At 41.1% G+C, this 26,633-nt stretch overlaps 1 protein-coding gene across 8 annotated transcripts; it reads left to right on the plus strand.

Annotated features, from left to right (window-relative positions):
- The first annotated feature begins 6 nt into the window (after positions 1-6).
- On the plus strand, positions 7-26,633 carry SIAH1 (siah E3 ubiquitin protein ligase 1). Of its 8 annotated transcripts, none has more exons than XM_043437813.1 (2): positions 7-295; positions 24,680-26,633. In XM_043437813.1, the coding sequence occupies exon 2, from the start codon at positions 24,682-24,684 to the stop codon at positions 25,528-25,530; it is 849 nt and encodes a 282-aa protein (XP_043293748.1). In that variant the 5' UTR covers positions 7-295; positions 24,680-24,681; the 3' UTR covers positions 25,531-26,633. The 8 variants fall into 8 exon arrangements, with proteins under 8 accessions (XP_043293748.1, XP_043293745.1, XP_043293743.1 ...); XM_043437810.1 differs by lacking the exon at positions 7-295 and adding an exon at positions 638-756; XM_043437808.1 differs by lacking the exon at positions 7-295 and adding an exon at positions 812-1,002.

A 26,633-nucleotide genomic window follows, 5' to 3' on the forward strand; every position in this document is an offset into this window, starting at 1 on the left:
GCTGCCGGCGCGCGGGGCCGCGCCTCCTCATGGCGGCCGCCGCAGTGTGTGGTATTTAGCGGGAGCGCGCGGCGGGCTCGAGGACGCGCGAAACGGCGGCGGCGGCGGCGGCCAGGGGGGAGCCGGGGCGGCCGTTGCGGGGCGCACTCTCGAGCGGCAGCGGCGGCCCAGAGTGTCCCGTCGGTGTTGGCACGAGGAGGAGGCGGTGGCGCTGCCCGCGGTGGCGGGGGTTGGCGGCGGCGACAGAGCGCGTTTGAGCCAGGACCGGGGTCCGAGGCGCGCTCTCCGCCCACAGGTAAGTGGGGCCTGGCCTGGAGGGAGGAGCCGGCCGCGAGGGGCTCCGCGGGAGGAGGACTTTCAGGCCCGGTCATGGCGGCGGGCGGGAAGGTCGACCGGGCCGGGTCGCGCCGCCCGGAAGGGGGTGCGGGCAGCCCCCAGACCTGGGCGCCTTTGTCTCGGCCCGAGCCCGGCCGCCCGGCCGAGCGCCGCCCCCCGCCCCTCCCCTCCCCTGCCCGGCCCTGCCCGCCGAGGCGAGCCGGCTCGCCCCCGCCCCCGGCGCCCTGGGCCCGACAGGCCCGCGCCGGGGGTCGGCCCCTCGCCGCCGGGCGAGGGCGGGGAAGGGCCGCCTCGCCGACCGGCCCGGCCCCCGCGCGCCTGGGAGGCGGGCCTGGCCGGGGGAGGCGCCCGGCGCTCCCTGCTCCCGGGTGCCGGCCTTTGTTGTGAAGGGTCCCGGGGTTTGCGGCCAACATGGCGGAGGTCAGCTGAGTGCGGGCAGTGGCCGGCCCTTCCCTCCGGCCCCTCCCCGCATCGGCCCGGGGGCAGGACGGGGCGACTCAGTCGTCCTTGGCCTCCCCTGCCTGCCCCCGACCCCGGGAGCGGTCGTCCCCGATTGCGCTGCGTTCTTTCCCGCTCCGGCCTGCGTTTTCATTGTGCGGTGGGAAGAATGCAGCCTCCTCCCTTGTTTATGTCGTTAGAGAGGAGATCGCGTGAACGATTTGCCAGGGAAGCTCCAGCTTTTTATTGTAAACCTTGGTTTTCCTAGGCTTCGTTTGTTGGGTAGTTTGGGGGCCTTTCTGGACGCTCCCAGATTTATTATTTAGGAATGTGGATAATCTGGGCCACAGCGTTGCGTAGGTTTTCCTTTTCCCGTTCCTGGAAAGATTGAGAATTTGCTCTGACATCCAGAGAAGTCCAGTTTGTGTGTCCGGAAAATCAGATGGTGTAGCCGATTTGTCAAAGTCGTAGAAGCCGTGAGCACGGATATAGGACAGGGATCGGACTGCCCGTTTCTAGCTGTTGAACATTTACCATTTCTTGATAAGGGGCTGTCAAGGGTAAATTGTTAACTCTTTGCAGCAGTTGAACGTTGGGAGCGCGGACTCTGAAGTCGGGACTACCTGCCTTGGTTCCAGTCCTGCCCCACCGGTTTGTGACCTTGGGCAAGATACTTAACCTCTCTGTGCCTCTTTTTCTTTACCTGCAAAATAGGGTAAATAACAGTACCGACCTCGTAGGATTGTTGGGAGAGTTGATGAGATAGTAGGTGAAGGGCTTAAGGCTTAGAGCAGTGGCAGGCCCATGGTAAGTGCTCAGTAAATGTTTGCTGCCAAGGCTGTTGTTTAATAACTAAATTTATGGGATTATTTTGGCATGTTGGATATGTTGGAACTGCGTAGGTTTTCTTTTAGTGCATTTTGTTAGTTCTTAAAAATGAAAACAAGCCGTTTAGATGATAAATGTCCAGGCCTTTGAAGATGATGGCGTTGGAAAATTTCTGTAGTTAAGACATCTGGGTGAGTCTTGTGTGATCTAGAATTTAATCACATTCATGGCTCAGTTTGCTTTTGAGGTCTTAACTTAGAAAAGTGAAACAGTGAGTTTCTGAGTGTTAGGTGTCTATGGTGTCACCATCTCTTTTGGACATTACTGAAGAGCAGAGTGTAGTGTGGTGATAAATGTAATGGTCTGGTAATTTTCTTCGGGAGATACTGGCTTAAATTGTGGAGGAGAGGATTTTGGTTAGCTGTTAGAAGTTCATGACAAGTAGATTTTGACCTCAAATGGAGTGTACAAATTCTGTGATTTTTCGCTCTGGAAATTAAAATATACAACAGACATTTGTGATCTGAAATAATTAGTTACAACCCTAAAGTTGGCTTTGCCAAAATATTTTCTCTTGCTCTGTCATAGAAATGCTTTGCATGACCCCTCTTGACACTTTGCAGCATAATTGAACATTTAATAATATTTTAAGCTGAAGTACAGTTTAAATGATAGATGAGGAACTTTTCAGGATAAATATTACACAAGCTACACATTCAGAAATTTAATTCAATTTAGTGTAATGTGTTCTGTCTAAGCTTTGGGAAATTTTTACAAAATTGTTGTAGAGCAATAAACTTTAATATCTATAATTTAAAAGTGTTAGGCTACAATTAATTGAAGTTGCAAAGGAAACATCTAGCTATGGCAACAATGACGTAATATGGAGAATAGGATTTTATTTTCAGCTTATACAGTGTTTAGAAAACAGGTCTTACATAAGGAGGGTAAACAAAGTTCAGTAACTTTGCAGAGCAACCACTTAAAATTGTATTTTGAAGGAATTGATTTACTTGGTTTCTAGAGATTGAAGTTTTTCTTGGCTTAGATCTGTTTTACAGACTTCAGTTATAATTATGAAATGTTCATATACGTCTTATAAAATGTTTTAATTTTTGGTTATTTTTGCTCTAGACCTCACTACAAACAAAATCAATATATGAAAACCTCAGACTTCCTACCAACCCCTAAAGAAAAACCTAGGTATAAACTTGGCCTCCCTAAAAAAATCCTTAATGGTTTCTTTAAAAAAGATTTTTCTAGTGCATTTTGAGTCATTTGGTTTTCCATGGCTAGATTTACTAGAGTTTCTGCTGCAAAAGGGCAGGGATTGTGGTCTTTTATTCCTGTATCCTCAGTGGCTGACACTCAGTACAGACTTGTTTCCTGACCTACTACTTCTATTAATATATTCGTATGACACTCAGATTTCTTTGCTTGTGAAACCTAGACCCATGTATTCTCTTGCTCATAGGTCTTTTTTTTTTTTAATGACTTCTTTTTAGAACAGTTTTAGATTCACAGCAGAATTGAACAGAAAGTTCAGAGATTTCCCATATACTCTGCCCTACTCATGCATAACTTCCTCCATTATCAACATCTTCCACTACAGTGATACATTTGTTACAGTTGATGTACCCACACCTTATCACTCAAAGAATATGGTTTACATTATGGTTCACTCTTGGTGTTACGTATTACAAGTTTTGACAAATGATATGTATCCACCGTTAATAGTATCACACAAATAGTTTCACTGCTCTAAAAATTCTTTGTGGTCTACCTGTTCATCCCTCCTTCCTTAACCTCTGGCAAGCTCTGATCTTTTTACTGTTTCCATAGTTTTGTACTTTACAGAGTGTTACATAATTGGAATCATACAGTGTGTACCTCTTTCACATTGGCTGCTAGTCATGTACATTTAAATTTCCTTCATGTCTTTTTGTAGCTTGATAGCTTGGTTCTTTTTTAGCGCTGAGTATTATTCCATTGTCTGAGTGTACCAGTTTATCTATCTACTCACCTACCAGAAAACATCTTAGTTGCCGCCATATCTTAGGAATTATGAATAAAACTGCTGTCAACATCTGTGTGCAGGTTTTTGTATGGACATAAGTTTCCCACTCCTTTGGGTAGATAAATACCAGGGAGCATGATTTGCTGGATATGGTAAGAATATGTTTAGTTTCTTTCTTTCTTTGTCTATGCTGGGTCTTATTGCACCACGTGGGATCTTTAGTTGCAGCCTGTGGGATCTAATTCTCTGACCAGGGATCGAAGTCAGGCCCCCTGCATTGGGAGCTTGGCATTTTAGCTACTGGAACACTAGGGAAGTCCCTGTTTAGTTTTGTAGTAGACTGCCAGACTGCCTTTTCACGTGGCTGTGCCGTTTTGCATTCCCACCAGCAACGAATGAGAGTTCTGTTGCACCAAGTGCCCGCTAGCATTTGCTGTTTTCAGTGCCCTGGGTTTTGCCATTCTAAAGGTGTGTGGCATTATCTTATTTTTGATTTAATTTGCATCTCCCTGATGACAGTGATGTGGAGCACCTTTTCACGTGCTCCGTTACCATCTGGATATCTGATGAGGTGCCTGTTCAGGTCTTTTACCCAATTTTTAATCGACACGTTCGTTTTCTTGTTGAGCTTTAAGAGCTGGGCTCTATTTTGGTTAGCAGTCCTCTATCAGGTGTGTCTTTTGCAAACGTGTTCTCCCAATCTGTGGTTTATCCTCATTCCTTTAACCATGTCTTTCCCTGCAAGTCATTTTCCACTTTCACATACCAAAGTGCTTCCGATCTATGCATCCTAAACTAAAACCTTCGTTTCCAGCCGTCCTAGGCTCTCATCTTCTGTATCAGTCATAGAGCCTTGATTTTTCTGTTCTCTGGTTATTGCCAGAGATCTGGCATTGCTTCTCTCCCTGTTTTCATGTGTGCATTCAGTCCTCTTCTACTTTCTAAATATCTATTTGCTTTTGGTCTCTGCCCCCTCCCTTCAGCTTTCCTACTGCCATTTGAGGGAGCTTTCTAACATAGGTGGACTGAAAGCCTTCAGTTTAAAGTCCCAGGTTCCTTGACAGTATATAGATAGTAAGTCGACAGTGCCTCCTGAAGCTGGCTTTTGTTACTTTCCTGCCATTTTCAACTACGTACTTGCAAGTGCCTGTGCACACCACATATTCTCTTCCACCTAAGCTCTGTAATCTCAGCTTGGACATCACTTAACTGATGTGCTCTTCCTGGACGCCCCTCCTTGAGTTGGATGTCATCTCTCCATGTTCTCATAGCACTTTCTGCTTGGCCCTACTACAAGATCTATTCCCCTGAACTGTAGTTTTCTCTTCTCCTTTGCCTTCACAGATGGAGACTGCAGTCTCTATGAGGACTTTGCCTTGATCACCCCTGTCTGGAGTATGTTACTGTGGCTGGCATGTAGGTGGTGCTCAGTAGATGTTTATTGAATGGCTAATACCTTCACAGTGTTTTATGCTCTTCTGGTCTTATCCTCCAGCATTTCTTCTTCGCCATACCTGATTAGACTGGATGCTTTTTTGTTTCTTGAACATTCTCCATACTTAAATATATCTGTGCCTTTCCTCATGATTGTACTTAATTCCTCAGATAATCTGTCTGTGCTGCTTCGGGCAGATGACTTAACCTCTCCAAGCCTTAGTTTCCATTAGCATGTGAACATCTACTAAGCATATTGCTGCCCCTTGATCCAGTGTCCTACAGCTAGAGAGGCAGTGTAGCTAAGTGGTTAAGAGCCAGATCTGGATGTGTGTCTAGCATCTGTTACTAGTTATTTGTGACCTTAAGCTCTGTAAGAGCAGGGACAGTGCCTACTGTTGCATTTAAAAGGACATTACTTAACAGAGAAAGTACTTAAATAATTAAAAAAATTAGCTGTTGAATAAGTTACTTAATTTCTGTATTACTACTTACATTTTGGTTAGGGAAGAGAGCAGAATTATAAATTGTGATATATACTATAAAGGAGTGAAGAATAATGGTTGGAGGGAGTCTTGCTGTGAGAAATGGTGACATTGCTATTTAGTTGCTAAATTGTGTCCGGCTGTTGCGACCCCATGGATTGTAGTCTGCCAGGCTCCTCTGTCCATGGGATTTCACAGGCAAGAATAGTGGAGTGGGTTGCCATTTCCTTCTCCAGGGGATCTTCCTCACCCAGGGATCAAATCCGTGTTTCCTGCATTGGCAGGAGGATTCTTTACCACTTCCCCACCTGGGAAGCCCTGTGTTGCTATTTAATCGCTGTTAAAAGGATAAGGAATTGTCTGAAGGAGAGGAGGGAGAATATGAGGCTGAAGGAGCAGCAGAAGTAAAGACCCTGAGGCAAAAATGAACATGGACTGTTCCAGGAACTGAGAGAAGGGAGTGTTGCTGGAACAAATGGTTGAGGGGGAGAGAGAGGCAAGGATCAGATCCTGCAGAGTCAAAGTAAGGAATGTGAATTTTAAGGGTCCTGAGAAGCTCTTTGGGGGGGCTTCCCCGGTGGCTCAGGTGGTAAAGAATCTGCCTTCCAGTGCAGGAGATGCAAGAGACGTGGATTAGATCCCTGGGTCAGAAAGGTTCCCTGGAGAAGGAAATGGCAACCCACTCCAGTATTCTTGCCTGGAAAATTCCATGGATAGAGTAGCCCGGCTAACTACAGTCCATGCAGTCGCAAAGAGTCGGAGATGACTGAGCACAAATGCCTAGCTCTTTGGAGAATATAGAAGGCCATTTCTTTGATCAGGCTCGCCTGGTGGCTCAGTAAAGAAATCTGCCTGTACTGCCGGAGACGCAGGTCTGATTCTTGGGTTGGGAAGATCCCCCGGAGAAGTAAGTGGCAACCCACTTCAGTATTCTTGCCATGGGAAATCCCATGGACAGAGGATTTCCCCTGCAGAGGTGGGCTGCAGTCCATGGGGTCGCAAAGAGTTGGACATGACTGCACAACTAACACATGTACTTTGATCATGAAGCACAGTAGTTGATTATGACCTGGATTAATGTGGTGGCGGCTGTGAATATGAAGAGAAGTGGGTGGATTCGAGATGTATTTTGGGGACAGAATTAACAGGGCTTACTGATGGATTAGATATGAGAGGTGAGGGAAGGAGAGAATTAGGTGGTTTCTGGCTTGAGCAACTGTGAATCATAGTGCTGTTTACCAAGAATGAAAGAACTAGGAGGGGGTTTGCAAATAACAATAAAACTCAAAAAACAGAAGGACAGCAAATTCGAAGTTCTGATATGTTGGATTTAAGGTATCTATGAGACACCCAGAATGATGCAGTGAGGTAGAGGAACATCACAGAAGCCAGATGGGAGATAGTAGAGCATGTTCAGGTGTTAGGGAGTGGTCCAGTAGAAAAAGACGGCTGCAGGAGAGAGGGAGAATAGCAGTGTGACCTCTGAGGAGGTGAGCGGACACTGCCCAAAGGCCTGGGTCACTTCTTCCATTCCACGAGGAGGGAAGAAGTGGGAAGTCAGCATTCGACGGCTTCTGTTGTACTTTCTAAAGGAGGTATGCGTGAAGCCGTCAGTTAAGTGTTGGTAGTTGGTGATTACTGTACCAGCCGGTGGAAGCCACAGTAGAGAGAGAGAGACTGAGCAGGCAGGAGAGGAGATGCTGTGATATGTCACCAGCTACGACACCTGATGCTTACTGTTCTCGGGAAATTGTAGACTACCTGGAGCTGTGGTATTACTTTTTTTCCCCTCAATGTAAACTTTTTGTTTTTGAAGACATATAGGATAACTACATATAGAAATTTGCTCAAGATTTTAAGGATACAACTTAATGCATTTCGCACACTATTGTGACCAGCTCCCATGTATCTCATTACTTTTATTTTGATTTTTGTGGGGAGGGGGAGTAAGTCCTGCAGAACTCTTAAGCTGAAAGATACAGATAATACAGTTCATTAGAGTTCAATTTATTCTCCAGGTTTGAACCACAGTGACCAAAATGATATTGGCAAAGACCTTTTATTAGGTTTGAGGTTGCCCAGTTGTGTTGAACTTACTTGTGGCTTTTGTTTTTGCTTATTTTGAATAGCAGGGGAGTTGGGAGCACATGAAAGTAGAAAAAGAAATAGAGGAAAAATCTTTGGAGAATGAATCTATATTTATAAAGCTGGTATTACCAGTGAGAAATATTTTCTTAGAAAGTGAGAAGAATTTAATGCCAGTCTTGAATTTTATAGGAGGTATTGTAATTGTTATAGTTATTATTGTCATAATTGACAGCCTTCGCCTAGTAATGGTTGATACAGCAAAATTAAGTGTGCTGTACACTAACTATTTTACTTCAGTTTTTGGTTTGACTAAATGAAATAATCTAATTGTTAAAAACTTGCTTTTTCCTGCCTTTGTGTTTTACCTTTTAGCTCTTTTGAGCTCAGCTAAAGTTGAGTTGTGGTTTTTGTTTTGTCAAGGTCCCTGATTTAGCTTTGTTGGGGACAGCTTTGGATATTTTGTTAAAACAGATAGTTTCTGAGTTAATTTCTACAGATATTCTTTTGATTTTGCTTGGAGAAGTGATCAGACAAATTTTGTCTTTCAGAATTAACTTTTAAAGTGCTAAGTTTAAGTTTATATAAACTGAAATATATGTACATGTATTTGAAATATAGGGTTTTTAAAATGTGAAGAGGCTTTTTTAAAAATAATTTTTCCCTGTAAGTAAGTATTCATCTATTTGAGGCATTTTAAGGAAAAAGGAAAGCAGTAGGCAGAATCGACTCTTGATCTCTTAATGTTTAAATTTGTGTATGAAATCACTAGCAGTTCGTTAGCAGGAAAGTGTGGGGACACAACATAGGCACTAAAATTTAATCATTTTAAATCCCCAAAGTAATATATATGTTTTATGGAGCATTTGAGAAACATATACAGAAATGCAACCCCCACCTTCCTCATGATCATTCACAATGTGGTAATTAAAAAGTGTAACCATTGTAGACATTGTGGTGTAGTTTCTAGTCTGTGTGTGTTACACATTCTTTTAAGTTAGCCATAGACATTTTAAAGTCAGTTTCTTTGATCTGACTTAATCATTGTAGATACTTTCCCTTTAAATGATTACTACTTGTCAGTAACTATACATGTTTGAGGGGCTTCCCTAAACTGCATAATTCCAAATAATGAAATTTGTGTTTATACTCTGTAGTCTATATATCCTTCCATCTTGATGTTTTGTGTATGTATTTGTAGTTCAGTGGTCCCAACTCTAGTCTTTGTGTGATTTCTGGTTCTGGACTTGACCTCCTTTCCCCCCTTTCTAATTCCTTACCTTAAGTCTTTAAACCACATTTGGCAATTTGGATGCCCTTCTAGTTTTCTGTCCCATTACATGGTATGTATGTACATGTGTACATATATAAAAAGACAGCTATCTCTTTTATCTCTTCTAGCATAAATGGGATTGTAATATATTCTGTGGGCTTTTTTTTTTCTCTACCTGTTTAAACAATTTGATTCTTATATGTTAGTAGGTATGAGTCTGTTTATTTAAAAGAAAAAAAAGGCAGCATAGTATTCTGTTGTATGGACCATCATTTAGTCACTTTCTTCATCTAGAGCAGTTTGCAGTTTATTTGCTCTTACAAATAGGGTTGCTGTAGGCATCCATATATATATACCTTTGCCACTGTGTAAGTCATAGGATAGACTCTTGAAAGAAAAACTGTGGGGTCACAGAGAGTATACAAACTTTAAATTTTGAAACAAACTGACAAATCTTCTTGGAAACCTGCATAGTGGACATTTCCAACAGTGTAGGGGAAGTATGTTTCCACAGATCTTAGTCAATACTTGGAATCAAGTCTTTAAAAACAAATTTATGTTTGTAATTTCTTAAGTAATGCATGCAGTTGGTGACAATTCATACCAAGTTTTTGAACTTTTTCTTTTAGTCTAGAGTTTACATGCAAAATAATTCAAAATGAAATATTCCGCTAGGCTCATTTTTTTTTTTTTTTTTTTAAAGAAAAACGACCTGCTGTATTCCTCTCCAGATGTCTTTTTCCAGAGGCAACTACTTTAACCTCTTTGAAGTGACTATATTTTATTTACCTTCATTGTCTCTAGATAACATGCTTATGTTGTTACTTTAGGATTTCAGTTTTAGGCCTTATTCCTATTGTGTATTTAGCTACCTTTCCTGCCGTTATCACCTGTACAGACCCTTACCGTTCCTATACTCTCCTAGTTTAGTAGCACCATACTTTTGTGTTTGCATTGCTATGACTGTAACAGTCGCAATCTGAGCCATGTAGTAAATGGTTGCTTCTCTCGGAACCATTTGTACAGTTTTCCTCGTAGTTAATGCTCATCTTCTCTGCTCTGTTTTCTCTGCGTTTGATCGTTTTCTCCTGGACTTTAACAAGTACTGCTCTGTTACCTCTAGCTTTGGATATTAATGTCCAGAAGTCCAAAGCGCTTCTGCTTTCTAGTTTTATTTATTCACCTAACATATTTATTGAGCCTGCACTATGTGTCAGGTACTGTTGAGGTGTTTGGGACACATCACTGAACCAGACAAATTCCCATTTTCCAGGTGGTGGAGGAGGGTTTACAACAGCAACCATATTGCCAACAACCATAGCAAATGAGTAAATTGTGTAGCCTGATAGATGGTCAAAGGAGGTCAGTCCTGGGTGGTCATTGGAGGGACTGATGTTGAAGCTGAAACTCCAATACTTTGGCCACCTGATGCAAAGAGCTGACTCATTTGAAAAGACCCTGATGCTGGGAAAGATTGAGGGCAGGAGGAGAAGGGGATGACAGAGGATGAGATGGTTGGACGGCATCACCGACTCAATGGACATGGGTTTGGGTTGATTCCGGGAGTTGGTGATGGACAGGGAGGCCTGGGTGCTGCGGTTCATGGGATTGCAGAGTCAGACACGACTGAGCGACTGAACTGATTGACTGAATGACTGATAGATGGTAATACATTTTATGGACAACAATAGAGTAGAAATGAAGGAGGGGTAAGGAAGAGGAGGAGAGGCAAGGATTGACAACAATGAATGAGCAAGGGTTAGGAGAAGGGGTCAGTGGGCAGAGTGTGGTCACTGTTTATTTAAACAGAGGAGACTGGAAAGCCCCATTGAGAAGGAGGTATACAAGCAACGATTGGAAGGAGGTGAGAGCCCTGTGGCTATCTCAGAAGTATTTTAAGGCAGAGACCCAAAGGAGCAACCTACCTTTAGGGGACAAGGGTGCCAGTCAGCCAGTGAGGAAGGAAGAGGTGGGAAATGAAGTCAGACAGTAATGGGGACATACCATCATTGTTTAGGGTCTTGTAGACTGTTGTAGGATTTGTCTTTTATCTGGATACGGGAGAGTTTAATAGATTTTTTTTTTTCTTATTGCTGTTCTCTGAATTGGTGGGTGGGGTGGGAGACAAGGATGGAAGCAGGAAGACTGGTTAGAAGGGTATTGGAGTAATCCAATTGAAAGATATTGATATGGTAGTAGTAGAGGTGATGAGGAGTGGTTGGATTCTAGATTCATTTCTCAGGGAGGTACAAGATTTCCTGGTGGTTTTACACATGTGATATGTAGAGAAGAGTCAAGGATGACTTCAACACTTTTGGAATGAGTATCTGGAAGGATGAAGTTTCCATGAAGTGAGAGGAAGGCTATTGGTTGAGTATTCTGGGAGAAGATAAGGAGTTCAGTTTTGACCATCCTCCTGTAGAAATGTCTGGAGCTTCCCTGGTGGCTCAGATGGTAAAGAATCTACCTGCAATGCAGGAGGGCACAGGTTCAGTCCCTGGGTTGGGAAGATCCCCTGCAGGAGGGAACGGCCACCCACTCCAATATTCTTGCCTGGAGAATCCCATGAACTGAGGAGTCTGGCAGGCTACAGTCTGTGCGGTTGTGAAGAGTTGGACATGACTGAGTGGCTATGCACGCAGGCTGTGGGAATGTCTAGGAGACAGCTGGGTGTACACATCCGTAGTTTTAAGACAAATCTGGGAGATTTTGTTTGTTTGTTTTTTAATTTGGAAATAAAAATGTTGAGGTCCATGGCAATATCAGTGAAATTTTAAAAATACAGGAGTGAGTGAGATTACCAAAGTGAAGAAAAGTGGACCATGGACAACTTCCAATATCAGGAGTTCAGGGAGAAGAGCAGGAATCAGTAAAGGAAACACGAGCACCTGGTGAGACAGGAAAACCCGAGTGTGTGGAGTCAGTGACAGTTTACACAGCAGGGACCAGTGGTGTGGTCAACTCTGTGTGACGTTGGTGAGGTTCAAAACCTGCAAATTAAACACAAAAAAACCTGCAAAACCAGTAAAATTCGAATTACACTAATTAATGAAAGTATTGAATACTGCCTGCAAAATTGAAGTCTTGAAACAACATGTTATGGAATTGACTTACGCTGGAGCTTCTTTTGAGTTGAGCACACCAAAGTTATCCCATATGTGTGGTCACCACATGTTGCGTTATCTTACCAATGTATCAGTGCTTCAGTGAAAACCATGATGTCACCTGCGCTTCACTTCACACAAATGCATCACTTATATATTGGGTCCCCCTCTATTTTTCTCTTTAACTTCCCATAATTAGAGTACTGTTAGTACCAACTTGGAGCCAGTGTGACCATAACTGTAAACAGGAGCATTCAGTTACATGGCTAACAGGTGGATTCAGATGAGAATGTGCTAATGCTGTTTTTAAAAAAACTAAACCCAAGAGAATAAAACAGGAAAGTTTTTGTAGAGAAATGTGGTACCTGCCCAAAGAATGGAATCTTAGTTTGATGAAATTTAGAGTTAATTCATGTGTTATATCCTTATTCAAAATAACTAAAATGATTTGGCTAGAGTTTGAGATGTGATGCTTATGTGACCCCATGGACTGGAGCTCGCCGGGCTCCTCTGTCCATCCTTGTCTCCAGGAAAGAATGCTGGAGTGGGTAGCCATTCCCTTCTCCAGGGGATCTTCCTGACCTAGGGATCAAACCCAGGTGTCCCACATTGCAGCTGGATTCTTACCATCTGAGCCATCAGGAAAGCTTCAACTGTTTCAAAGGAGTGTAATTTAGTTTGAATAAGGCTCCATGAATTTTTTAATATGGCATTTCCCCCATATATTCCATTGTTCTATAAAGGTAGTAAAGAACTATTGATCATATGATGTATTAAAGAGTCTCTTCAGTGTGACTTTTTATCTCATGTAATTTCTTCATCTCTCAAGCCGTGTGTTCTTTTCTATTTAGCTTAGTATCATCAACTCTTTGTAGGTTACTGCCAGTGTTGATCTGCTTTAAAATTTGTGTTCTCTGTGCATTTACCTACCATTACTTGTCAAGAAGAAAGGGAAGGTGGATGAGTTTTATGTTACAGTGTAAAACTGGGTACAGGATACAGGGAAGAATTTTGAAAACATAGTTTAACATCAAGATGGAGCAAAAGAGCAAAGATCTACTGGAATGTGTGACAGCTTTACATCCTGAGAGAATATAAAGCCCAAGCAGATTAGTAAACATTAGTAACTAAATGATGAGAATTTGGCTGCTTTTATCTAGACACTGTGAGTCTTGGTGATATTGCAGAAGTGATTGTGTTGTAATTATGACTGGTATGGTTTCAATAATTTCAAGTGAGTTCCCCAAAATTCTCTTTAGTGATATGTGGTTTGACTTAAAAAGGTTGAGAGCCTATTTAATCTCTTCCTGCTTCTTTTATTCTTGCTGTGCAGCATGTGGAATCTTAGTTCAGTCTTAGTTTCATGACCAGGGACTGGAAGCTCGGAGTCTTAACCACTGGACTGCCGGAGAAGTACCCTGCTTCTTTTACTCTTATTTTTCTCCTCTTCTCTTCTTGATTCTTTGGTTTGATTTAATGTCTAATGGCTTAATGACTGTTAGGTTATTCCACTTTAATACAAAAAATTAAAACTACTTGCTGTGACTACAGGTTTAATTAAAAGAATTTAGGGACTTGCTTTTTGGTCAGTTTTTATGAATATTGAAGATTAGTTGCATGTGAAGTTGAATATTCTGTGTAAGAGTGAGAAGATTATACATACTTTTCTTAGGCTTATTTGAAAGAAAATAAGATTCAGGGACAAAGCAGACGGTCTGGCTCTGTTCTTATTACTCCTTACTTTTTCTGATCTTCAGTTTCCTCATCTGCAAAATGGAGATACAGCCTTTATGAGTATAGACTGTGTGAAGCTCCTGACACAGTGCTTTACAGGTTGGTAGGTGGTCAGTTGGAAGCTTCTGTCATAGCAGACTTTGTTGTCTTTATCACATTTCAGACACGGTCCTAGGCTGAGGTTATAAAAATGAATACAATAGGTTGAAACAACAGTTTTCAGTAAAATCTTGGGTAATCTGGGTCTTTTTAATTTGGTGATTTGTTGCATGTGTTGTTAGTAATATACCAAATGTTTCCATATACTTGATCTTAATGTCCAAAAGTCTGGGTTTTTTTCTAATATTTTAAAAAATTTATCTGGCTGCGCTGGGTCTTAGTTGCAACATGTGAGATCTTTGATCTTCATGGCAGCATGTGGGTCTTGCGTTGCGACACGTGGCATCTAGTTTGACTCAAAGTCCATGAACATTAATGGTTCACTCTTAGTGCTGTGGGCTTCCCTTATGACTCGATGGTAGAGAAACCACCTGGCAATGCAGGAAACTCGAGTTCAGTCCCTGGGCTGGGAAGAGCTCCTGGAGGAGGAAATGGCAACCCACTCCAGTATTCTTGCCTCGGAAATCCCATGGACAGAGGAGCCTAGTGGGCTATCTAGTTCATGGAGTCACAAAAGAGTTGGACACGACTTAGTGGCTAAACAAACGACTTAGTGCTATATGAGTTTTGACAAATGTATCCACAACTATAGCATACAGGATCATTTCACTGCCCTCAAAATCCTTTGTGATCCACCTAGTCATCCTCTCTTGCCCAGTCTCTGGCAAATACTTATTTTTTTACTGCCTCCATACCTTTGCCTTTTCCAGCATGTCATATAGCTGGAATGATACAACATGTAGCCTTTTCAGACTCACTGTTTTTCACTTAGCAGTACATATTTAGGGTTCCTTCAATATCTTTTTGTGGCTTGATAGTTCATTTTCTAAAATTTCTGAATTATATTCCATTGTATGAATGTACCACAGTTTATCTGTTCACTATAGAAAGACATCTTAGTTGCTGCCGCATCTTGGGAATTATGAATAAAGCTGCTATAAACATCTGTGTGCAGGTTTTTTGTGTGGATATAAGTTTTCAACTACTTTGGGTAAATTTTGGGGATCATGATTGCTGAATCTTATGGTATATGTGTAGTTTTGAATAAACTGCTAAACTGCCTTCCAAGTGGCTGTACCATTTTGCATTCCCACCAGCAGTGAATGTTGCTCCACATGCCCATTAGCATTTGGTGTTATCAGTGTCCTGGATTTTGCCATTCTAAAAGGTGTGTGGTAGTATCTTTTTTGTGTTTTAATTTCATTTCCCTGATGACAAATGATGTGGAGCACCTTTTCATATGCTCCTTTGCTATCTGTATATCTGATGAGGTGAGTGTTATGGTCTTTTGCCCACTTTTTTTCCTCTTTTTTTGATTAATTCATTTTTGGCTGTGCTGGATTTTCATTGCTTTGTGCGGGCTTTCTCTAGTTGGGCCGAGTGGTGGCTAGTCTGTGCATGGGCTTCTCGCTGCGGTGGCTTCTTCTGTCGCGGAGCTTGGGCTCTAGGCCTGGGGGCTTCAGTAGTTGTGGCACGCCATTTAATTGGCATATTCATTTTCTTGTTGAGTTCTGTGCAATATTTTGGATGACAGTCCTTTATCAGATATGTCTTTTGCAAAGATTTTCTTCCAGTCTGTGGTTTGTCCTCTCATTCTCTTGATCATATCGCAGAGCAGACATTTTTACTTTTTAAGTCCAGCTGATGAATTGATTCTTTCCGGGTTCATGCGTTTGATTTTTCTGAAAAGTCATTGCCAAACCCAAGGTCTTCCAGATTTTCTCCTGTGTTATCTTCTAGGATTTTTATAGTTTTATGTTTTACTAGGCCTGTGATTTGAGTTAATTTGTGAAAGGTGTAAGATTTGTGTCTAGATTTCTTTTTTTGTTTTGCCTGTGGATACCCAGCTGTTCAACACCATTTGTTGAAGTCTTCTCTTCTCTTCATTGTGTTGTTGCCTTTTGCTCCTTTGTAAAAGATAAGCATGGCGGTGTTGTAAAATATTGTTATTTAAAGTAAATTGTAAGTCTCAAACGTGAATCTCTTTAAGGTTATATCAAGCAACAGATATATTTTACCGAGGAGTCATCAGGGATGAGTGAGCTCTGGTTATACACATGCTAATCCTTCATACTGTTGTACTTGATTGATTTATTCGTTCAGAAATACTTGAGTACCTGATCTGGACTGGGTACTGTCCTAGGTGCTGGAGATAGAAGAGAGAGCACAATAAACAAAGTCTGTTCTGATGAAGCTTATATTCTGCAGAGCTTCTGAACGAGAAGTTAATGGTCAGGGAACCTGGGAGTTCTCAAGACCCTTTGAGGGTCAAAGCTGTTTTTCATAATAATGAGACGTGAAAGTAAAGTGAGGTTCCCAGAGGCTTCATGACATGTGGTATCTTCACAGATTAATTGCAGAAAGTGAAAGTGAAAGTTGCTCAGTGGTGTCTGAGTCTTTGTGACCCCATGGACTTCACAGTCCATGGAATTCTTCAGGCCAGAATGCTAGAGTGGGTAGCCTTTCCCTTCTCCAGGGATCTTCCCAACCCAGGGATTGAACACAGGTCTCCTGCATTGCAGGTGGATTCTTTACCAGCTGAGCCACAAGGGAAGCCCAAGAATACTGGAGTGGGTAGCCTATCCCTTCTCCAGAGGATATTCCCTACCCAGTAATCAAACCGGTGTCTCCTGCATTGTAACTGAGCAGATACTAAATATCCAACTTTTGTTTTTCTTACTGTATCATATTAAAAAGATTTGCAAAAAACATAACATAGATGCTCTTCTCCCTATTATGGAAGTTATTTTTCATAAACATTTAACATGTAGATTTTTACATGTTATATAAAAAATATGATGGTAATTTTAACATATATTTAAAGTTCTTGACTTGAATTTCTAATATTGTAAAAATTAATACATATAAACCACATTGACATAATGCTCTTTTGGGGTCCTCAATTTTTTAAAACTTTAAAACAGTAAAGACAAATTTTTTCTTACGTGGCTATATAGGCTTAAAGGGCTTTAGGAGTCATGAAAGTGAAAAGTGTTAGTCACTCAGTCGTGTCTCTTACTGACCCCCAAAGAGTAGCCTGCCAGGCTCCACTGTCCATGGGATTTTTCCAGGCAAGAATACTGGAATGGGTTGCCATTTCCTTCTCCAGGGGATCTTCCTGACCCAGGGATTGAACCTGGGTCTCCCACATTGCAGGCAGACTCTTTACCGACTAAGCCACCAGGGAAGACCTTAGGAATCATACATAGGGTCTTTTCATCTCCACCCTTGGAAGCAGTCCTAGGTGTAAGTGAATGTGCTTAACTATATTCCAGTAAAACTGCTTACAGAAACAGGCAAGTGGCCTGCAGCTGTAGTTTGCCAGTTACTGGTAGAAAGGGTTCCTGAAACCAAAAATGTTTGAGAATTGCTGTTATCAGCGAAAAGCTGATACTGAGGAGGAGAGGGAAAAGGACAGGAGACAGACAATAAGTAGTAAGAAATTAGTTAGCAAGTGAATTTCATATGGCAAGAGATAATATGAAGACAGTAAGAAGAGTGATCTGGCCTTTAGATAAAGTGATCAGGAAAGGCCCCTCTAAGATGCTGACTCTTACTCATCTCCCATTTTTTTTTTACTCTTTTTTACTCTTTCCTGGCTGCATTGGGGATCCCTCTTGTGTTGGGAGGGAAAGCAAAAGATAGTTGAATCTTACTAAACTTAAATTCAGAAAAGGTTGATTTTTCAAGTTGAATTAGAAAATGTCCAAAGAATATCTGCTTTACAAGGATCTAGGAAATTATAACATTGCCCAGATTAGAACATTGACCTACTTTATATGACATTTAGCAAGTTCTTCTGTGTCATTTTTCTCTTCTGAAAATGAGAGAGTTGGTTAAGATCTTTTCCAAGTCTAAAATTTTTCATAATGTCTGTTGGCCTAGGATGCCATTTACCACCCCTTCTAAGTCTTCCTTAGTCACATAGCTCTTCAGCTCCCCCCCTTTTTTTTAATTAGTTCTGTGATCTGAAATTTATTTTGAAATCCATTTTCTTTTCTGTAACATGGGGGATAAATGCTTAACCTGGAAGCTCATTGAGGACAATACCTGGTACATACGTATGCTTATTAATGAACATCTGGGGCAACTGTTCTAGTGAGGATGAAAGAAAGTCCCTTCTCTGCCTCCTTATTTATTTAGTTTGCTGACCCTGGAACCATTTAGGTTATAGCAATGAGGAAAAAACCACTAACCAAGAGTGATGCTTCAATGAGGGACATGAATATTAAACATGGAAACTTTAATAGGTTAAGGAAGTACAAGAGCAGTGCAGTCTGAATTTATGTGGCCATTCCAACTTCCAGGAAAGGGAAGGGAAGCAGCCATTCCTTCCATCTTACTCTGCTCCCTTGTTGGATGGAGGTTGAGGGTATCTATATAATTAAATACTTTAGCATAACAGGAGATAGGTAACCTTAGCAAAACCAAATTTATGAATTAGAACTTGAGTTTTCTTGGAATGCAGTACAAAGCAAGGATCGGAATGATGAGAAAAAATATATTAAGACTTTTGAAGATAGATTCAGGAGAGTCAGTATCAGAATTATGTGAAGAAAAGAACTGAGTAATGGTAAGAGTTAAAAAAGAAGAGGAAAGGCCCACAAAGGTAAAGATTTGTCTTGAGATTGAAAATACTTGCTGTTTGGCTATGATATATATCTAGATGTTCTGATGAAAATATCTTTCAAAGACAGAATCCTAGAAGCCACCTGTTAGGGTAGAAAAGTTACCTGCAGAGGAATGAGAATAAAAGTGAGGTTAGATTTTTGATATGTGTAGTTACTTATCAGAAGACAGCAGGATTTATGTAATTCTTAGGGGTAAATGGTATGACTAAAATTCAGAGCTTGTGCAATTTATGCAAGAGCTTCAGATTGTTAAGATTGAAGTTTGACCTGCCTTGTTTTGGGAGATGTTTATAGTTTCATTTTTGAGGTTAATTTCATTTTGAGGTTAGATTCACTGTGAAATAAAACAATGAGGAAAATAGTGAAGTAAAATTAGGATATAGAATCATGCTGTCCAGTGGGACTTTCTGCAGTGACGAGGATATGGTGGTAACTATTTTGCATCCCCATCAGCAGAGTTTAATAGTTCCATCTCTTAGATAGCTCACAGGCCTCTCACTTCTACTTTGCATTTCATCTCTTACCACAGCTTGGTATTTAGCCTAGTGCCTAATCGGTTCTGGTTAGGTATTTTTTGTTTGTTTTTTTACTAAGTTATAGAAGCCTCAAAATACAGTGATTTAGGGAATGAAAAACAAATATACTTTGCTTTATACATTTAGGTTATGGTTTGCATTTTCCTCTCCATTTACTGTCATCACCTTTGTTCAGACTTCTGCTTTTACATCTTCTATCAGGTCTTTTGTCCTGGACTTCCCCCACTTCGTATCTTATTGGATATATAAATTTTACTCTGTGGCTACAACATTTTCTGAATTATCTTTAGGAAAAGAGCATTTAGGAAAATATTGTGTACAATTTTTTAAAATTACCATTAATTTGATACAGTTCTGGAAACTAAAAATAGATTGCTTGATTCCCACCCCCCCCCCTTGGCATTATTGTGTTATAATGAAGTTTGGTTTTTAACGTAGCATTTTAAGCTGTTGAATTTTTAAGGAGACGCCATAGTTTTAATTTTGTGGTGGGCATCTTTGAGGGGGGCCATTATTTGCAGGTCATGGTAACATTTGTACTGCAAGAAAATGAAAAGCACAGCATTGTTGGGTATTCATTAAAATGCCCAGGCACAATGTTATGATTAATCAGAGAAATTGTTCATTAGTCATTTATAATAGGAAACAAAGGTTCCCACATGAAATTGAGACTAAAAGTTTACTTTAGTCGTGTTTGTTAATGTGGCATAGCAATGGTTAAATGCTCTAAAATTACTAAGGCAACATTAAAGGCTGATGGTAAAATGTTTTTATTTAAATTAAAGTCTATTTAAACTTTATACCAAATGGGGCCTGAGATGTAAGCTTTATTTTAGAAAGGGTAAGTAATAGTGGACTCTTGATAAATTTTGGAATTTTGCTAACTTTGGATTCTGTGGGCTTGTCTTATTGTAATGTAGTTTTTGTAAAAATTTATCTCATAAAACCAGTTTAAATGTTCTACCTAGTCGAGAAATTCTACTGTATTGTGCTAAAAATTAGTTAAAGGTGGTTGCTCTTTGGTAGACATGTTTGATAATCTTACTAAAGCTAAAGGCATCTTTTAGAGTATACATCTGGAACCCACAAGTTCTGAGTCTCTAACTAATGACTTCAGGCCAGACAAGTTAACTTTTGGAATTGTCTAAGTCAGCACTTACGTATTTTGGAATATGTACCATCTATGCTATATATAATTTCCCCATCTTCCTTAATCCAGACAAAAGCCATTCAAAGCTAGCAATATTGTCCCAGTTTTACAGCTGAGCAGGTGGTGAAGTTTGAATTCAAGTGTAGATGACTCCAGAACACTTCCATTTTTACTGTCCTGACTCACTTATTCAGAGGCTTGTCTGCAGATTAATGATTTTTAGATGGTGTTGTAAGGATCTGGGTATAGGTTCTTTGTATATAGGTTCTTTTTGTATAGGTTCTTTGGAAGTTTGGAAAAACATTTTTTGCTTGAGAAATATGTCATCCCTTTTACTTGTTTTTACACATTTGGACTCTGTCTTAAATCTGTCTGAAGTTTTTCTGTTCTAAAACATTTGAAGTCTCCTGCTCTAGAAACCTGAGACCTATCTAGAATGAATATGTATTAGAAAATCAAAACATAGATTATCATAATTTTTCAGTGAACAGACTTTTCAATTATATTTCTATTCCTAATGATGTTTTCTGTAGCCTAATACCAAAATGACATTGAGGTGATTGAACACACTATTAATAGGGTGGGGAAGTGATTAGAGTTAAAAATTTATGCTGAAAATGGCCAATTTACAGCACAGGGTTCACACCCCACACCAGGTCTTGGTGCCTTTAAAGGCTACACTAAGCATGATGTAATGACAGGTTAAACCTCTGAATGCCTGAGCTGACGCAATGCAGATTGGAGGCCCTGGACTTTACTGGGGCAAGGGTAATGCTTATTTAAAAACAAAACAAGCTACTCTGTTTAATGAGGCCGTTTAAGATGGTTTTCCTAGAGTAGGAAGAGAATAAAATCTAAATTTGGAGGTTAAAGCGGGAGTTTAATATGGATATGTGTGCTTACTACTCTCACTACAAAATCTTCCTGAAGGGAGGAGTTTAAGGTGCCGACGGTGGTAAAAATGGAGAAGTGAGTTACAGTTGAGGAAATAAGGTAGTTAACGCTTGTTAAATAGTTACTGAACAAAGTAGGGAGAATACTTTTACTTTTAAAAATCTAGCGTCCGCAGGGTTAACTGGCTGAGTATATAGTGCAGAGATGTGTGCTTGTCTGGTCGCGTATTTCCCACATATTCTGTGTAGACTTTGGGTTGAAACCATGCAAAATTGCCGATATCCGACTGTTTGGGCCTACAGAAATGGAGTGTTTCAGCTTTCTAGTAAGCTGATGGAAGTGCTGAGACGTGCACAGTATCACCGGGGATTGAGGATCGCCGGGTTTTACGGGGTTTTACTCGGCTGGGGGCCTGGGTGGGAGTCCGCGCTCCTCGTTCAAGAGCAGCTTGGGAGCTGCCCCAGACAGGGTGGGGCGGAGCCTTAAGCCCCGCCCCGTACGCCTCCCCGCCTCTCGCCAGCCGCGGCAGCCTCCGCCCTGTGCGGAGAGAGCCTGCGGCCGCCTGGCACTGCGTTGGCGCAGACTCTCCAGCTGCGGGCCGGATCCTGCAGTAGTAGCTCGAGCTGGCACCGAGAGCGCACGTAGTCGACCAGTCGCCTCTACGCACCCTTCAGCCCTGTTCTTCACCCAGCTGGCAGGAGCCTAGCCGATGAATTTGGGGAAGACAGACTTCCGAGACAGACGAAGGTTTAGGGCCCAGCAGAGGACAGCTCAGCAATGGCTCCCATTTTTGGAGACGCAGGCGAATTTGAGCTCATGGGGAGGTGTGGTCGACTCCTCTTGGAACAGGAGTGGGCATCAGTTCTCTTCTTCAGTAGCCAGTGCTTCTGAGGAGTGAATGGAGTGTATGGAGTAGGGCATGTGCCGCCTTTTGAAAACTAGACCCAGGACATGTTTAGGAAAAGAAGGTATCCAGGAGAGCCCTCTGTTGCAAGTTGTCTTTGCTTCTGGGGGAAAGGCTGTGAGCTCTCTGACTTCTCATGACCGGGAAGTCTCCCTTACCTTTTCTGTACTCCTGGAGAGGCGTCTTGCTCACTTGTTTACCAGCATCTGGGACAAGGAAGAGAAAAGGTATTGCCTTGTGTTGCTTAAGCTGTGAAACGGGAAAGTTGTTTTGAGCCTCTGAAACGGATCAGGAAATTGCTGCAACAAAATTGAGCTGGCAGTGATGTTCTTTTGATCAGCCGTGCTTTTCTCAGTTTAAACCGAACTTCAGGTTATGTCATGACTGCTGCAGAGCTGTCCAGACACTTCAGTCCTTGGTTTCTACTGCACGGCTGCTGTGGTGTGTTTGGATTATTTTTCTGTGTGAAGATGGACTGAGTTCCACCTTCCGAGCTTTGGGAAGTTTTAGCAGCTACTGCCCTGTAATACTTAAATTCACCAGAAATAGAAGCCATATTTTACTTGTTTTCACACTTTGAATAGGAATTTTAAGTTGTGCTTTGTACATTTGGGAAAATAATAATGTATATTGTAATGTGAGTCTGGACTATTGATAAATGTATAACTTTTGCTAGGTCAAAAAATGAAACAGTAATATTTTTCTTGCTTAGTTGTATTATGTTGAATACAAACTGAGTTTAGTGACCAGCTTTTTTTGGTTTAGTGATTTGAAAGGCATCAGCTTAGATTTTGTGCCCAGGGAATCACTTCCCAGTTATTATGTTGCTCTCTTAAATGAGCCGCATACAATGGACCATGAAATAAGCATGTATACGGGACACTTTGGCAATGCTAAGCCATTGTTTTACTAGTGAGCTAAAATAAAATGCATGGATCATCATATGCAGAAAAAATCTCAGGGGTAAACTGGATTTCATAAGAGTTTATAGTGTTTTTGTTGGGCTGAACACTTTGGTTATACAGGGCTTCAGTGATGAGAGTTGATTCCTGTGGTCTTAAATCCATGTGATGAGCCATGTTATGACAGAATTCTTGTGATACTTTTGTTTTCCCTTGAACTCGAATATTCCTTTAGTGACAGTGGAATTGCTCTATTTTGGGGCTTCCTGGGGGAGAGGTTTCACTCTCAATCCCCATTTAAGGTGTCTGTCCTTGAGTAATCTATGAGTATGTGCTTGTGCTCAATCAGTACATGGGGTCTGACTCTTTGTGACTCTGTGGACTGTAGCCCACCAGGCTCCTTGGTCGATGGGAATTTCCCAGGTAAGAAAACTGGAGTGAGTTGCCATTCCCTCCTCCAGGGGATCTTTCCAACCCAGGGATGGAACCTGTGTCTTCTGCCTTGGCCGGTGGATTCTTTACCACCAGGCCACCTAGGACGTGCTGTCTATGAGTAATAGAACCCAGATTGCGTTTATGTGGTCTCATTGATAATCAGCATTATTTTTTTCAACGTTAAATTCTTTCCAACAGAACGACAATTATAATTAAGGAAACATTAACATTTAGAAGTTGTTAATTTTGATTTTGTAGAAATATGGCTTGTGGTTATTAAGTACATACTCTTAGGACATAAATGGACTGATTTTTTTGTCATCCCCAAGAAAGTGGCCCACTATATCCTGGGAAAAGGTGCTTGTTTTATCTTTAATTCAGCTTGACAAGTTAGTTAACATTGTTGATCATTTCTTCCAGATGGAGTTTATTTCTTAAATAATGTTTAATGCTGTGCTGATGAATGCTTCAGCAACACTGGTGAACTCTATAATAGAGTATAAGGAATTCTTTACCTGTTGACTCTGTCCCTCACCCCTAATGTTGTGTGAGTCTCTCTGATACTTTTTATCTTTATTCTTTATCTTTTCCTGACTCTCCTTCCTCTTTGCAAATTATACCTGATTTATATTGTAGAATGGAAGTAGAACAGAATGATTTACTTCTGAATACCAGACTCACATCTTTTAGAGGGTGGCCCTCTATTTCACCTATATACTTCCTCAATTTTGAAGGGGGTCACAGATTGGTAGGAAACAAGATTAAGATCGAGCTGGTGTTAACATTCCATGGAGATGGATGATGGGATGGCATCCCCAAATAGATCTCTTGAGCAGATAATATTTACCGTTAGAAAGAGCAATCAAAAGTCAGTACCCTGGTGATCCTTGGATCATGTAGAACTCACTGAGGCTGTCAACAGCTGACTTAAGAACGGGGAAGAAATAGAATGAGTAGGGCAGTTGAACACAGAGAGGCAGGGGAAATTCCAGTCAAAACTAATTTCATTGAACTTAACAGTGTTCCTTAGTTGTATAGGATCCTAGTTTCTATTTTAGCATTTATTCCATATAGTCCATCCAAGGATGATTTTTTAACATATTATAGAAAAAGGGAACGTGCTCTGGAACATTGTGAAAACAGATTTTATCCAATGTACGGTGCACATATTTTGTGTAATCGATGTTGTTTTAAATCCTGTTTATTTTGCTTACAGTAAATTTTGCACTAAACTTTCAAGTATTTTTGGCAAGTAAATGTTATTTATATAAAACATGTTATAGTTGTAATTATTTTTCTCCTGCCTCCTTATACTTTTGTGTTTTTTATTACAGAAATGAGCCGTCAGACTGCAACAGCATTACCTACTGGAACCTCAAAGTGCGCACCGTCCCAGAGGGTGCCTGCCCTGACGGGCACAACCGCCTCCAACAATGACCTGGCGAGTCTCTTTGAGTGTCCCGTCTGCTTCGACTATGTGTTACCACCCATTCTTCAGTGCCAGAGTGGCCATCTTGTTTGTAGCAACTGTCGCCCAAAGCTCACATGTTGTCCAACTTGCCGGGGCCCGCTGGGATCCATTCGCAACTTGGCTATGGAGAAAGTGGCCAATTCAGTACTTTTCCCTTGTAAATATGCCTCTTCTGGATGTGAAATAACTCTGCCACACACAGAAAAAGCAGATCACGAAGAGCTCTGTGAGTTTAGGCCTTACTCCTGTCCGTGCCCTGGTGCTTCCTGTAAGTGGCAAGGCTCTCTGGATGCCGTCATGCCGCATCTGATGCATCAGCACAAGTCCATCACGACCCTGCAGGGAGAGGACATAGTGTTCCTTGCCACAGACATTAATCTTCCTGGTGCTGTTGACTGGGTGATGATGCAGTCCTGTTTTGGCTTTCACTTCATGTTGGTCTTGGAGAAACAGGAAAAATATGATGGTCACCAGCAATTCTTTGCAATTGTACAGCTGATAGGAACACGCAAGCAAGCTGAAAATTTTGCTTATCGACTTGAGCTAAATGGTCATAGGCGGCGATTGACTTGGGAAGCCACTCCTCGATCTATTCATGAGGGAATTGCAACAGCCATTATGAACAGTGACTGCCTAGTCTTTGACACCAGCATTGCACAGCTCTTTGCAGAAAACGGCAATTTAGGCATCAATGTAACTATTTCCATGTGTTGAAATGGCAATCAAACATTTTCTGGCCAGTGTTTAAAACCATTGCATTCAATTTCACAGAGAATAAGGCACCTGTCTGCCTACCAACCAAAAACTTGTGGTAGGTGGAAGCTAGACACATGAAGGTAAATAAAAGGAAAGGCTGTTAAATACAGGAAACAGTTGCATGTAATAACACTAATATATTTAAAAATAAGTCAACAGTAAACCACTGAAAAATAAATATATATATATATATACACCCAAGATGGGCATCTTTTGTATTAAGAAAGGAAGCATTGTAAAATAATTCTGAATTTGTGTTTGTTGTAGATCGAGTGTACCGTTGAGAAATACTGGGTTCTTGTTTGTTTCTTTGTGTGCCTGTGCCTGTGCGTGCGCGTGCGTGTGAGTGTGCTTGGGTTTTTTTCCTTTAACTGACAAGCCATGCTGAGTGGTCTTGGGCCACTGCTTTCCCTCTGAGTCAATACATAGTGCTGCTGTGTGTGTGTATTTTTTTGTGTGTGTGTATTTGCTAATTTTTATTAATTCTAGTTTTTCATTAAATAAATTTGACTTTCTTTTCTGTAATTCAGGTTTTTCCTCACTTTTTTTTGTACCTTTTAAAGTTAGTGTCTTTTTGATATGCATAATTGTTGATGGTAAAATTTATACATGTGTTCGATACATATTTTCTTTTCCCCCATTAATCAGTTCATTAGAAATATTTTAAATTCAACTGTTTCGTGAAGATATGAGTTTCAGAAAGGAAAGATAACATCAGAAGAATTATCAGAAGCTATTTAAAGCAGCTATAAAATGGTCTCCCTCTCTTCTCCAGTTGAGTCATACCTTCAAACTTATTCTTTGTAAGATTAGGGAGTACTGATTTTTTTTTTTAATGCTGGGGAAAAAAAATCAGGCTCTCCCTTCCCCCCACATATCTTGGACAAATCACATATGTTTAAAATTTGTTCTTGTATTTATTGGTTTTGCAAAAGAAGGCATCGTCTCACACAGTATTTGTAATTAAAAGCAAATCATTTGTTTAAAAAAAAGGCAGTTTGCAAAAAAATGTTTTTGGTCTTTTATAATTCTCATTAAAAGAATATCTGGCAAATTAAAAA

Source organism: Cervus canadensis, chromosome 18 (assembly GCF_019320065.1).
Source record: "Cervus canadensis isolate Bull #8, Minnesota chromosome 18, ASM1932006v1, whole genome shotgun sequence".
Lineage (NCBI taxonomy): Eukaryota > Metazoa > Chordata > Mammalia > Artiodactyla > Cervidae > Cervus > Cervus canadensis.